General features: G+C 41.1%; 1 protein-coding gene across 2 annotated transcripts in view; it reads left to right on the top strand.

The window, feature by feature from the left end:
• Positions 1-13,660, top strand: part of CARD11 (caspase recruitment domain family member 11) — a 538,982-nt gene that overhangs the window by 181,875 nt on the left and 343,447 nt on the right. For both annotated transcript variants that reach the window (XM_069209962.1, XM_069209961.1), the window contains exons 4-5: positions 10,516-10,841; positions 12,463-12,642. In XM_069209962.1, the coding sequence (XP_069066063.1) occupies positions 10,516-10,841; positions 12,463-12,642 (506 nt within the window). The remainder of the gene's footprint in view (positions 1-10,515; positions 10,842-12,462; positions 12,643-13,660) is intronic.

Genomic DNA, 13,660 nt, shown 5'->3' with positions numbered 1-13,660 from the left:
TGGAAGAGGGGATTGGCTGCTTTAAGAACAGAGGCCAACAGGGTTAGAAATTTGACAAATTTATTATACACAACTCACCCAGAAGTGTACCTGGTGTTGCAGCAGGAGCAATACGAGCCAATACAAGGCTGGGTGAAGAGCTAGGTCTTCACTTTCTTGTAGAATTCAAAAAATGAGTACGTGACTGTGATGTGCAGGGACAGGTTGTTCTAGACTTTAGTAGTGAGGTCAGAGAAGGTACAACAACTGGATCTGGTTCTGCTTGTGCAGGAGGTGTGCGAGTAGAAATCCTGCTGAGCGGAGGTGTCTGGGACGTTTGTGGAAGCTTACCAGTATGAGATACGTAGGGCCAATGTTGTGGCGTGAGGAGTTTGAAGAGTGCTCAATACTGGATTGCTAGCCAGCGGAGGCTTTCGGGGTGCTGAATGATGTGAGCTTAGGGTGGAAGGTTGAGAGTGAGGATAATGTCTATGTTTCACGGGGATGGAGGAGAGAAGGCAAGGTGAGCAGGAGAGGAAGTAGAATGCGTAATACTAAATGTAGGTATCTTCTGGAGTAATTGCTTCTTGGTCACATAAGATAGTATGATATCTCTGAAAATAAAATGAGGGTGTTATTAGATTATACATGTTCTAGTTATTGTACTTATTTAACTGCCTACCAAACATAGTACTTATCACTTTGTCTACTACCAGTGATCTTCCCCACACTAAAATTACTTCTCCTTGTCCAAAACCTTTTCCCAGTTGTTCTGATTTAGCCCCATTAACCTGTTAGACACTAGTCTAATTATTCACACCTGTTTCCATAATAACTTTGTCATGCAACTACTGAACATTCTCCCAGATAAGTCTAACCATGCTATTTGTATAACTCAGCTTCTATTATTCTTTATGCATTGTTGCTAAATATTTTTATGAAAGGTATTCCTATGTTATAATTTGCACCTGCCGGCATTCATTGGTATGTTACACGTTTCTGTGTCAGTTCTGTCTGCCATGGGCATTTTTTCACTAAAATGGCAGAAAAAGTTGTAGTGACTTCCACCACTTTTCACAACCAATGGCAAAGCAGGTAAACATTTTGACATACACCTAGTTTTTCAGCATTTAGGTATTTGCTAGCCAGTGTCAAGGTGGAATTAAAATAATGTCCACTAAAATAAAAAACAGGGCTGCACACTTTTTGATCCAGCCACTGCCATCATTACTCCTGAGACAATGAGGGACAAGGGCAGTGCTGTGGGTACTAAAGAGTAAACTAGGGGCAGCAACTGCTATACCTGGTAACCCTATTGAAACTTCATGTGTGATTTTGATTTAGCATGACTAATCCTTTTACGCTATTTCAGTAGAGCTTTCCAAACATGGGTCGCATTTCAGGCTGTATGCCTACCAAGCCTTTTCAAAACCAAGCACATTTGATGGGAGTTATATCAGTACCAATTAAAATATATTTTTAATTCTATGTGTTTTAGAGCTTGGACATGAGGCATCCCCTATCAGCGAGCAAGATAGTTGTTATTCTACATACATCCTTTTGCACAAATAGCATGAATTATATGTGGAGGTAAATAATGAATGGCCATAAAAATAACTAAATAAGTGTGCTTAAGCCCTTCGCTGCCAGGCCTTTTCTCCCTCCTGTGCCAAGCCTTTTTTTTGGCTCTTTGGGGTAGTTTGCACTTAGGCCTTCATAACTTTTTGTCCACATAAGCCATCCACCCCAAATTTGCATCCTCTTTTTCCAACATTCTGAGGATTCTGAAGGTATCCAGAGTTTGGGGGTTCCCCTGGACGAGACCAAGAAATTAGCAAAAATACAGCTAAAATTTGGGTTTTTGGGGAACAAATGGGAAAAAGTGCTGCAGAAGAAAGCATCTGTTTTTTTCCCCCGCAAATTGCATCAACAAAGAGTTTGCAGTGCTCAACTCCTCATCTTCCCAGCTTTTAGGAACAGGCAGGCTTGAATCAGAAAACCAACATTTTCAACACAGTTTTGGCATTTTACTGGGACATACTCAAGTTTTACTATTTTCTGTGCTTTCAGCCTCCTTCCAGTTAGTGACAGAAATAGGAGTGAAACCAATGGTGGATCGCAGACAGATAAACATTTCTGAAAAGTAGACAGAATTCTGAATTCAGAAAGGGGTAATTTGTTTAGATCCTTCAAGGTTTTCTTATAGAAAGTAACAGTTGAAATAAATAAATATTGAAATTGAGTTGAAAAAAGCTGCCATTTCTGTCTACGTTTTCTTCTGTAACTTTTTCCAACTATGGCAAATATTTTAAAGCAATATACCATTACTTCTGCTTTACCCTTCTGGATGTGGAGATATATAGGGCTTGAAGGTTCATTAAGAACCCAAGATACTTAGAGTAAATAAAAGAGCTGCATCTTGTATACAGCAATTCCTTTGGTAAAACATAAAGTGTCCAAAATGGGCACAAGATAAGGAGTTTAGAAGCAATAGTTATTTACACATCTCTGAATTTGGGGGTCCCCATACTAACATATGAATTACAGAGCATTTCTCAAAATTACTTCTTTCTTACACACTTTCAATTGGAAGACAAAAAAGTAGAGAAAGACAATTGGCAATAACACTTGTTCTTCTATTCTGTGTTCTCCCAAGTCTCCCTGATGTAAATGGTACCTCACTTGTGTGTATAGGCCTAGTGCCCGCGACAGGAAAAGCCCCAAAACCCAACATGGACACCTCACATTTTCCATTGAAAATTGATGTGTTTTTTGCAAAGTACCTAGCTGTGGATTTTGGGCTGTAGCTTAGTCGTCACTTAGGGAAACCTTGTGGGGCTTTCACCAGGTTCTGTTACCCAGAATCCTTGGTAAACCTCAAAATCTGGCCAAAAAAATAACTTTTTCCTCACATTTCGGTGATGAAACGTTCTGGAATCTGAGGGGAGCCACAAACTTCCTTCCACCCAGCATTCTTCCAAGTCTCCCGATAAAAATAGAACCTCACTTGTGTGGGTAGGCCTAGTGCCCGAGACATGAAACGCCCTAAAACTCAATGTGGACACATTACATTTTCCCAACTAAAATGGATGGGTTTTTGCAAAATGCCTAGCTGTGGATTTTTGCCCCCTGCTCAGCCGGCACTCAGGGACACCTACCAAACCCACACATTTTTCAAAACTAGACACGGAGGGGAATCCAGGATGGGGTGACTTGTGGATCTCTCACTGGATTCTGAAACCCAGAATCCTTTGCAAACCTTAAGATTTGGCAAAAAAAACACCTTTTCCTCACATTTCGGTGCTGCAAATTTCTGGAATCTGAGGGGAGCCACAAACTTCCTTACATCCAGCTTTTCCCTAAGTCTCCCGCAAAAAATGGTACCTCACTTGTGTGGGTAGGCCCAGTGCCTGCAACAGGGAAGGGCCCAAAACACAACTTGGACACAGCAAAATGATCTATTACAAAACAACCTGTTTTTGCAAGCGGGGCATCTGCGTTTTCAGCCCTGGGATCTGCTGCCATCAACGGAAACCTACCAAACCCAGACATTTCTGAAAACTAGACACCTGAGGGAGTTGTGATTTGTAGGTTTTTCTAGGTGGGAGCGTACCAAAGTCCAAAAAGTGCTGCCACTCACCATTCCAAGTTAGACAAGCTCTCTTGGCACATATGCAAAATGAAAACCCAAAAGAGTCAAACGTCCTCTTGCTTGCTATTGGGATGAGATGCTTTAGTTTGCAGAGGGGGCTGAAAGACTGTTGCCCCCAGTTGGGGTGGGGGCATAATTATACCCACAGTAGTTGGCAGCCTCCACCTTCTTTTAATTCACTGGCAGTTCGTGGGCTTTTTACCCCCCCCCGGGCGTATTAGGAGGGGGTAGAAATGGCCTACTGTAATGTGCCCTCTCATGGGGACCGAACCTTGCCCAAGGGGCCACCCCCAAACAAAACACACAAACACACACCCATCCCTGGTGCCTTAGTGGTTTCTGCCCCCCCCCCCCTTTGGGGCAGGTGAGCCTAATAAAAATATGCCGATCTGACCCCAAGGGGGGCAGAAATGGCCATCAGTAATGTGCCCCCATGGGGAACGACACTTGCCCAAGAGGCCGCTCCCCAAACAAAACACACACACACACAAAACAATCCTTGGTGCCTAGTGGTTTCTGCCCCCCTTGGGGACAGATGGGCCTAATAAAGATAGGCCGATCTGCTCCCAAGGGGTGCAGTAATGACATAAAATAGTATGCCCCCATGGGGAGCGACACTTGCCTAAGAGGCCGCTCCCCTTATGTAAAATAACAAATAAAAACTGGTATCTTGTGGTTTTTGCCCCCCTTGGGGACAGATAGGTCTAATAAAAATAGGCCAATCTGCCTGCAGGAGGGCAGATATGACCTAAAATAATATGCCCGGATGGGGAGCAAGCATTGCTCAAGGGGCCACTTCCCTTATATAAAATAAAAAAATAAATTAAAAAATCCCTTGTGATTAGTGGTTTCTGCCCTCCTTAGGGGCAGATGGGCCTAAGAAAAATAGGCCGATCTGCCCTCCAAGAGGGGAAAAAAAGGCCTAAAATAATATACCACCATGGGAAGTGACCCCTGCCTAAGAGGCCGCTCCCCTTATGTGACATTGTCAAAAAAACAAACTCCCTGGTGTTTAGTGGGCATTCCTGCAGCTCGATCTCTATGCAATCGTGCTGAAAGAATGCTCAGAGAGACATGAAAGGAAAGGAAATGTCTTTCCTTTTCTTTGGTGCCTCTCTGACTTCCCCCTTCCCAAGGAGAACCTCATCAGTCTCCTTGGGATGCCTATTCTTCCAGCATGATGGGGTGATCTCTGATCACGTCAGATGTTTCTGAGGGGTCGGGGTGGCAGCGGAAGCACTTCTGCTGCCATCCCTGCCTCTTCCCGACCTCCACCCCCTGCCTTCCTCCATGGGTCACAGCCAGGATGTAACGGGAATGTCAGTGGCAGAGCAGCGCTGTGCCACTGTACGTAACCGTTACGTCTGTGGCATGCAAAGGGTTTAACCACACTGTTTGCTACTAGATGTTCAAACCTTCCTTTGCTGAAGGATGCTCAAATATCTGTTGAACCTGTGTGTGTTTTAATTCCCATTAGGTAATGCAACAAGTCCAGTGTGTTTGAAATGTTTAATTTGTCATAGATTGACACATAAACTGGAACCTTACATTCTGCATCTAAATAGTTCGACCATCCCAACTTGTAATAAATGAAAAAATTGCCAATCATTGTGCTACAATTTGTTGAAAACCCTAAAACCCCTAAAAGTTACATTCGATCTTGCAATATTGAAAACAATGTTATATAGCTAGGGTGCTTTAAAATGCTTATTTGCCACAAGCAATCCAGATAACTGATGTCTCCAAACCCCATGCTTGACATGTTAGCCCTCCCTGATGTTTGAGTCTGGATGTGCCCAATGTAGACTATAAATGTTTCCCAACATGATGTACTTTCATACTGATGCGCTTCCTTGCTTAGTTCACCCAGAGGCTTCCACAGCAGCATGCTCGGTGGCTCGCCTCCTGCTGCTGCCGAGAGATTGGTCACATATCGAGCATCCTGGAAGCTCCTGTGGTGCAGTTGAACCAGCTCCTGCCAGACTCTCATGTTAAAATCGGAGCGCCTGGAAGCTCTTTTTTTGCAGGTCTGCTTTTTAAATTTAAAGTCAGATATATTGGCTTTGTTAATGCTTTTTTTTTTACAGTGGTTCTGTTCTCTGCAGATCTCAACTAAATGCCTCTAGTATGTACATGGTATATTGTCACTATGCCCTTTGTGCCGCAGGGTGACCGATCATTCCACCTGATTACTCAGTGCTGTGATGACCATTCTTGGGTCCCTGTGTCTTCATGAGGGATATCTGTCCTATTTCCTGACCTGATATGAATAGCCAATGATATGTACTATGGTAAAAAAGCCTTTTCATATTGACAAAAGATTTTAAATAAATCGGTCAAAATAATGTAAAGTATGGAAACTGTAATCAGAATATGAAAAAGCTCATGTGACCACAAATGCTAAATGACAGTAAAATGTATTAAATGATCCTTTGCTTAAAATTAGTTAGTTAGAAAAATATCATTCGCCTGGTTTAAAGGGTTTACAAACTGAACACCACCATAAAAACATTTTCACCACAGGTAAATAAATGTTGCATATTTTTAAATGATATTTTATATTATAATTTACTTTTCTCTAGAAAGTAGTGGAATTGAAAACAATTGTGGAGAATAGTTTGACTTGAATAGTTCAATCAATGTTCTTCTTACAGGCAAGTACTCACTTTTCTTGTCACACACCACTCTGTCTTTGTTGTACCCATATTCTCTGCTCTGGTCATGGTGGCTTCTTGCATCAGCTTAGGCCCTGTGTGAATCAGCACTAATATATCGGGTCTCCCAGACACTTTCTATCCTGAGTGTTTCTAGGTCTCACTGCAAACAGCATTATCAGTATGAAAGACCTATTGTTACCAATACTTCAATAAAAAATAGGTACATATAAGAAGCAGTACAAAGAGAGTGGGGCTTTGGGTCATCCCTTTTCACTCTCTGGCACCTGTGTAGTTTTCAGGTTTTACCTTTGATTGGCGTCACTGTTCTTCAAGTCCATGGTATTTTGTGGAAGGATACATGGTCACCTTGCAGTTTACCTTTGGTTTTGGTGATAGGGCTGGGTTTCAAGTAATATTCATCTCCCTAATCTCACATGCAGCTAACTAATATCCCCTTTGCTCTTTCCCCTTACTCAGCATCTCTGGTTTACCTACCTTGCTCATCCATCCCTGCTTCCTTTCACACTAGTAGCTGGTGTCCCCTATGACCTAGACAGCAGCTGAAGAGCTGTTCTGTATGTTACATACAGGTTCTTCATACAAGTGAGGGGTACAACAAATAAACATTAGGGTGATATCTTCAAAAACAAATACCAGATGTAGTCAGAGCATTGATAATGCCTCTCTCAATCAAACCCTTGCATTGGGATTAGATAACGTGAAACAGACAAAAATCATTAGAGCATGCTAATTTATAAGGTGAAGCCACTCACTCTCTATGATTTGCCATGATAATGCGGTGCACTGATATCCAGCAGGTCAGTTGTCAATGTACGAGCTGACCCCATGTGCCCAAACTCTCCTCCAGCCTTCAACTAACCCCTACTACCCCACCCCACGGGCTGGAGATGAAAGAAGCCTTTTACTGGATACTAGGCCGGTCACAGCCAGAGTTATCCTTATTCAGGGTCCTGGAGGAAAGGTGGGGGAAAATTAAATAAAACAGGCTAATCAGGTAGCAGTCGAAAAATTGAGGTTTGGCCCTAATTTGGGAAGATCGCTAAAAGTTCTCCACACCGTGCCTTCCTTCACGAGCCCTGTTCTGCAAAGCACTGGGAGAGGGTCACCCTAGGAAACAGCTTGGCGCTCCAGTACCCTAATCCACTCCTCTGCGTCCCTCTCTAAATGTTATATATACATATATATATATATATATATATATATATATATATATATATATATGTTCAAACACGCTCCATCAGGTCGCCGCTCCACTTGCAAGTGGTGCAACGTAAAGTGTGGACAGACCCACAAAAAATAAATAAAATATATATATATATATATATATATATCAGTTATACTTACCTCTTTACTGTTTACCACCATATGATGGTTTTACCAACCATGGCTTTACAAGAACTTTTTGTGGCAAAGGCATGCGTGGTAAAGGCATATGTGTGGTAAAAAAAATGTTGTAAGTGTATGTGTGGCACAATGACATGTGTTGTGCTTACCGCGTTGTAAAGGCATGCGTGGTAAGTGCATGCGTTGTTTCATGACACAACCGATTGGAGACAGGCTGTAGACAGATGGCATTAAGTGCACTTTCTAAAAGTGGCATTTCTGAAATAGTAATGTAAAATCCAACTTGGATTTCTCGCTACAATTCCAACCATACCAAATATGACAAGTCTATTCCTCTCAGATCAGAAATTGCCACATAAAAGCATATAAGGGACTTCCCAAATGCTGGCCTGTGAGAAAAGCAGCTTTCACAGTAGTGAACTTTGTGAGTTTTTCACTACCAGGATATTGAAAACGTATAAGTACGTCCTACCTTTTACTTACATAGCACCCTGCCCTATGGGTTACTTAGGGCCTACCTTAGGGGGGACTTATATGAAAGAAAAGGAGAGTTTAAGGCTTGGTAAGAAGTTTTAAATGCCAAGTCCAAGTGACAATGAAACTGCACACACCGGCCTAGCAATGGCAGACTTGAGACATGGTTAAGGGGCTACTTATGTGGGTGGCACAATCAATGATACAGGCTCATTAGTAGCATTAATTTACAGGCCCTTGGCATGGTTAGTGCACTTTACTAGGGATTTACAGATAAACTAAATATGCTATTTAGGTATGACCAAATGTTTCCATGTTTAAAGGAGAGAGCACAAGTACTTTAGCACTGGTCAGCAGTGGTAAAGTGTTCAGAGTCCTAAAACCAGCAAAAAGCAGATCAGAAAAATGGAGGAAGGTAGGCAGAAAGGTGGGGGAAGACTTCCCTATGGTTGTCACGTCTAACAAAATGGAATTTGGAAGTGGGTTCTTTAACTTCAGGAAGGGCCATTATACTACATATTACTGGTCAAATCCTCTTCTTGAAAAACGCTAGCCATATTTCCTGGTGTAACTACGGGGATCACAACTTTTTCCAATAAATAAAAGTGTTGGGTCCTTATGCTCATCAAAGTAATTCAAAGTGGGATTTGAGTGTCTGATAAAATTGATACACATGATAATTGTCAAGCAGAGTTGTGGAGGTGCATTCACAATTCATTTGTGTGTGATGGATAATTAATTATGCAATCATAATAACATGCAAATTGTTCATGTTCAGTAAGTGAAAAATGCGCTCATTCTAATTATAGAGAGAATGTGGCAATTAGGCACTGGTAAACCACATCATTACTTATTAGGGTCGTAATGGACTGATTCTTAACAAAATATTTATGCATTTCAACGTGAATGTGTGTACCCTCTTAATTTCAACCCATGATTATCTGTGACCACCATAGTCTGGGTTTGTAAAAGAATTCATGTTAATAAATTCAAATTCATACAACAAGGGGCCTCATTTAGAGTTTGGATGAGTAGAAGAAATGCCCGAAACTGGTGAACCTTCCACCCCACTATACTTAAAGTTCTCTCACTCTGTTTATAGTCAGGAAAATCAATGGTTGCCACCAGCTAAACCTTTACTGCCTCCATCAGTAGGAACCCCTTATGCAGCAGTCAGTCCGCCACAGGACTGGTGGGTCGCTGTAACAGTCCTCCTGCCCTAATGAGGGTGGGACTACAATCAATTGCTTTCCCTCCCCATTTGCATCAGTATCCCAGTCAGGAAGTCAGATATCTCTAACTGTGAGGGATAGTTTTACTCCACTTCGGTGGAGGCTGAATGCCTGCCAAGCCTATATAAGACCCAGTCTCACCTTACAAAGAGGCCGTGGTGGGTCTTTACACCCTTGTATGTTACTAGGGCTCTCAGTTGAACTGTTGATACATCAGAAGTTCCATATCAATTATATTAAAGCACCTGGTTGTGTGGACCCAGCCAGGAAGGGAGAATTACTCCACGGTGAAGTAAATTATCACTCATTTGCGCAGTTGGCTAGGGAGTGAGTGGAAGGACATTCCTTTGTGCACAACCTTAAAAGCTGTGTAACTGTCTGCTACGATAAATCACCTTTCGAACTACATGACTTTTCAGAGGGCAATTAAAACATATATTTTGGCTAATTGCTTTGTACTTGCCAATTACTCTGTCATGACTCCCTTCTTCCTCTATGCCATAAGACTGCCCCAATATCTCTTTGATTTATGTGATAGAAATAGAAATAGACTTTTTTTATATAGGAGAAAAACTAGGGTGAAGAGGCAAAAGAAGAAAAAACGGAAGATAAGCCTTCAATTAGATGAATAGGTAGCGATAGCTGAATGTGTGGGTTGGAGAAAGGTGATAATAAATGCCTTAAACCCTTCAATCCCTGTCAATGTCTTTTTGATTCAATAGTGAAAGCACTTCATGGTACGGGTCAATGTAAGAATTAGTATGTGCGGGTTGGAAAGCTGTTTTACATCCTCGCAAGATTCTACATAAATGGCCAATATGGGGGGTTTTCAGTGCCTAGTTTGTGGACAGGGACTAATATTTTAATCTCCAGATTTAACCAGGAGCAATAGGGAGAAAGGCAGAAAGAGAGGATGGAGGAAGAGATAGATAGAAAAACTGACAAATGGAGAAAGTTGGCATGAAACAAAACTGTAAGATTGAGATAAAGAAACTTGAAGTATGGAGTGGTAGAAGAAAGATGAATGAGGTAGAGACAAGAAATGGTAACCTTGGCATTCGTCAGCCCTGGCAATCATCAACACCAGTGTTTGGCCTCAAGAAAATCTTTGGGGTGCCTACACTGTTTTAAATGAAGCATTTGTTTTTGTTTCCAGTTGAGGAGGGACATGAGGGTCTAACTCACTTCCTCATGAACGAAGTCATTAAGCTGCAGCAACAAGTGAAGGCCAAAGATGTGCAGCGGTGTGAGCTCCTGGCCAAGGCACAAAAGCTGGAAGAGGAGAGGAAGCAGCAGAAGCTTGTCAATGTGGAGCTGCTTACTTTCCAGGAGAGGTACAACAAGATGAAGGAAGAGAGGAACATCTACAATGATGAGCTGATTAAAGTTAAGGATGACAATTACAATCTGGCCATGCGCTATGCCCAGCTCAGCGAGGAGAAGAACATGGCGGTCATGAGAAGTCGAGACCTGCAACTGGAGGTGAGCGGCATTGGACTAGGGGTGAAAGAAAAGGGTGGTGAATAACAGACAGTGTTTTTGTCTCCAAGATATCCTAAATTCTAAATGAATATACAGTAGATAACAAAAACTGTTGCATGCAGTAGAAATGTTCCCTGTTTATTGTTGGGTGAATTACAATTAAGGATGCACTTCTGTCGTGCAGAATCTTTTGCTTAAACTGTATTTGTATTTTAGCTTCTTCCATATACAAACAGGCAGAAATGGCGGAGACATAATTAGGGTCCCATTATGAGATGCAAGGAATTGAAGGGAGAAAGATACTAGGGGCGGGAGTTACAGATTCCGGCCTACATCTCTGTCCCTAATGCCCGGCAACATGAGATAAAGTTCCCAGACTAGGGATTAACATGCACATTCCAAAGTACTAGGCCCTGCATCTCAATTGCATACCTGATTTTGGGGACCTTACAGTAGACATTTTACACCTTGTGGAAAATATCCCTAGACCTTCATGTGGTGCAGAAATGCACCAGTAAAATTGGGCCCAGTATTTTCACTCTCAGTAATTTAACGTGCAAAAACACCATGTCACTTAGAATTGAGTGGGTCAGCATCCTTAAGGAGAATACAGCCTTGGCTGGCTCAGAATTCAGGCCTTAAACACTGCCTATAAAGGAAAAATTAAGAGTCAATGGAACTCTTAAACAGTTGCATAATTCACTATATCAAGAAACAAAATATTGTTCTGCAACACTATTGAGTGTCGGATATTGGTTAACCTTGTATTTTGAAGCTAAGTATGTAGACTTACATCAAATCTGTTATCATGAAGATAAACATATTGTTAAGGTACATAGATGCAGAGTTAAGAATAGTAAAAAAAATACTTAGCTATTAACACTTACCTTAGCGATCTAGCCTTAATCAATATTCTGGATAAGATGGTATTGTAGGATGTTTTTAAATGGTGGAAATTTTGGTAGAACGTCACCTCAAACATTCTCTAACACAAGATCTAATTTGTCATGCCCAGCCTTTGAGAACAAGTGAGGGATTCTAACAGAAACAAAAAAATAGCGTTTGTCTAAAACAGGTTGTAACTCTATTTTTGGAGGCACTACTCTGGGCTTTGTTCATTATTTGCTGACAGAGCACTGCATCAAACTCACTACCTTCACCTTCTCGCATTTCCGATCCTGGATCAAGAGCTGAACAAAGGTTGGATGCTAGATAAACTTGGGCAACACCTTGTACCCTTGTAACACTGATTACCACAGCCAATCCACATAAGAATTTTGATAATATGGATGGACAGAATGTGACACAGAAACCTGTGATATTCAACCTAGTATCAAAGTATAGTTTTAGATACTAGAGAAGCAAAACGTTTCTAAAACGTTTTAATACTGCACTTACCTGCAACATATTCTCTATACAATGAACCAGTGAGTTTAACAGTGACAATTAATCCTATCTCTCAATTTAGCAAATAGAAAAGGTCAGACAGATTGTATTGCATATAGAAAGTGTCTTTTTTAAGTTGGACCTTCTAGATCTGTCTATCCAGCATTATTTTGAGTGTGGGTTCTCTAAATAGTTTTACATCTTTCTCTTACTTTTCCATGTTTTGGGATTATAGATTGATCAGCTAAAGCACCGTCTCAATAAGATGGAGGAAGAGTGCAAACTGGAGCGGAACCAGTCCTTAAAACTGAAAAATGACATTGAGAACAGACCCAAAAAGGAACAAGTGTTGGAGCTGGAGCGTGAAAATGAGATGATGAAGACTAAAATTCAAGAGCTTCAGTCTATCATTCAGGTAAGTGTAGAACATGAACACACATTGGTGAAGTTCCCAAATCAAACAGAATTACCTCTGCTACAAGACTGAAAGGACTCAGATTGTAAAAACAGTGATGTAGTATTGAGAGATGATACCTGTAAAACATAATGCTCATGGTACACAAAGGACAAATCTGAAAAGTTGTTAATCTTGATATTATTCTGATAACCTTGGTTCATACAAAGTACATAAACAATCTGTATCTCAAGCAATTGGAAGCATGATATCAAGCAGATCAGGGATTCTGCTGTAGTTCAGGAATGCTTTTTACAAAATAGGAGGGGAGGGCGGAAATAATCAAATATCAGCGCAGTTTTCAAATTAATTAAGTTATGCAGAATCAATTGTAATTGCATTTATATGGTGCTTACTACCCCTGATGAGGTGTTGAAGTGTTTTACACCCAGCAGCACATTACTCCCGAACTCAAAGTTAGTGGTTAGTCCAGTGTTATTGGTTATTGTTGACTACTGGGCTTAGTGCTCAAACAAACCATTCCATGCATTCAATCCACTTTCATGTGGTGATTAAATTAATAGGATGTATTTGTGATCATTGACGTTGTGTGTGTTACACATGCACATGGTCAGTGAGATTGATAGATCGGAAAGAAGATGCTATATATTTCTAGGTTGCAGGGCATGATTTTTAGAAGAGGAGAGATTATGATCTTGTAAATGAGGTATGGGCAGTTTGCAGAAATACAGTATTAGAGATTAAGGTGAACATGAATGTGACATTAAGTTGTGATCAGGGAGAGTAGGCATGCAGAAGATGGAGGGGAAGGAGAGTGCCATTCGAAAAGAAAAAAGAGTAGCAGAAACAGTCAGAAGTTTTAAGTAAAAGTCAGTTTTTCATGCTAGAATTTTAGATTATAGAGGAATATTTGCAATAGCATGCAGTTTAGGGATGCAAGACTGTAACAAGATACATCATTATGTGTGTGTGATGAAAGTGCTATATTAGATATTTTGATTGGTCCTGGAATCAGGCA

Source organism: Pleurodeles waltl, chromosome 10 (assembly GCF_031143425.1).
Source record: "Pleurodeles waltl isolate 20211129_DDA chromosome 10, aPleWal1.hap1.20221129, whole genome shotgun sequence".
In the NCBI taxonomy this organism is placed as follows: domain Eukaryota; kingdom Metazoa; phylum Chordata; class Amphibia; order Caudata; family Salamandridae; genus Pleurodeles; species Pleurodeles waltl.
The sequence above is the reverse complement of the archived record's forward strand: the minus strand, read 5'-3'. Positions and strand labels throughout refer to the sequence as shown.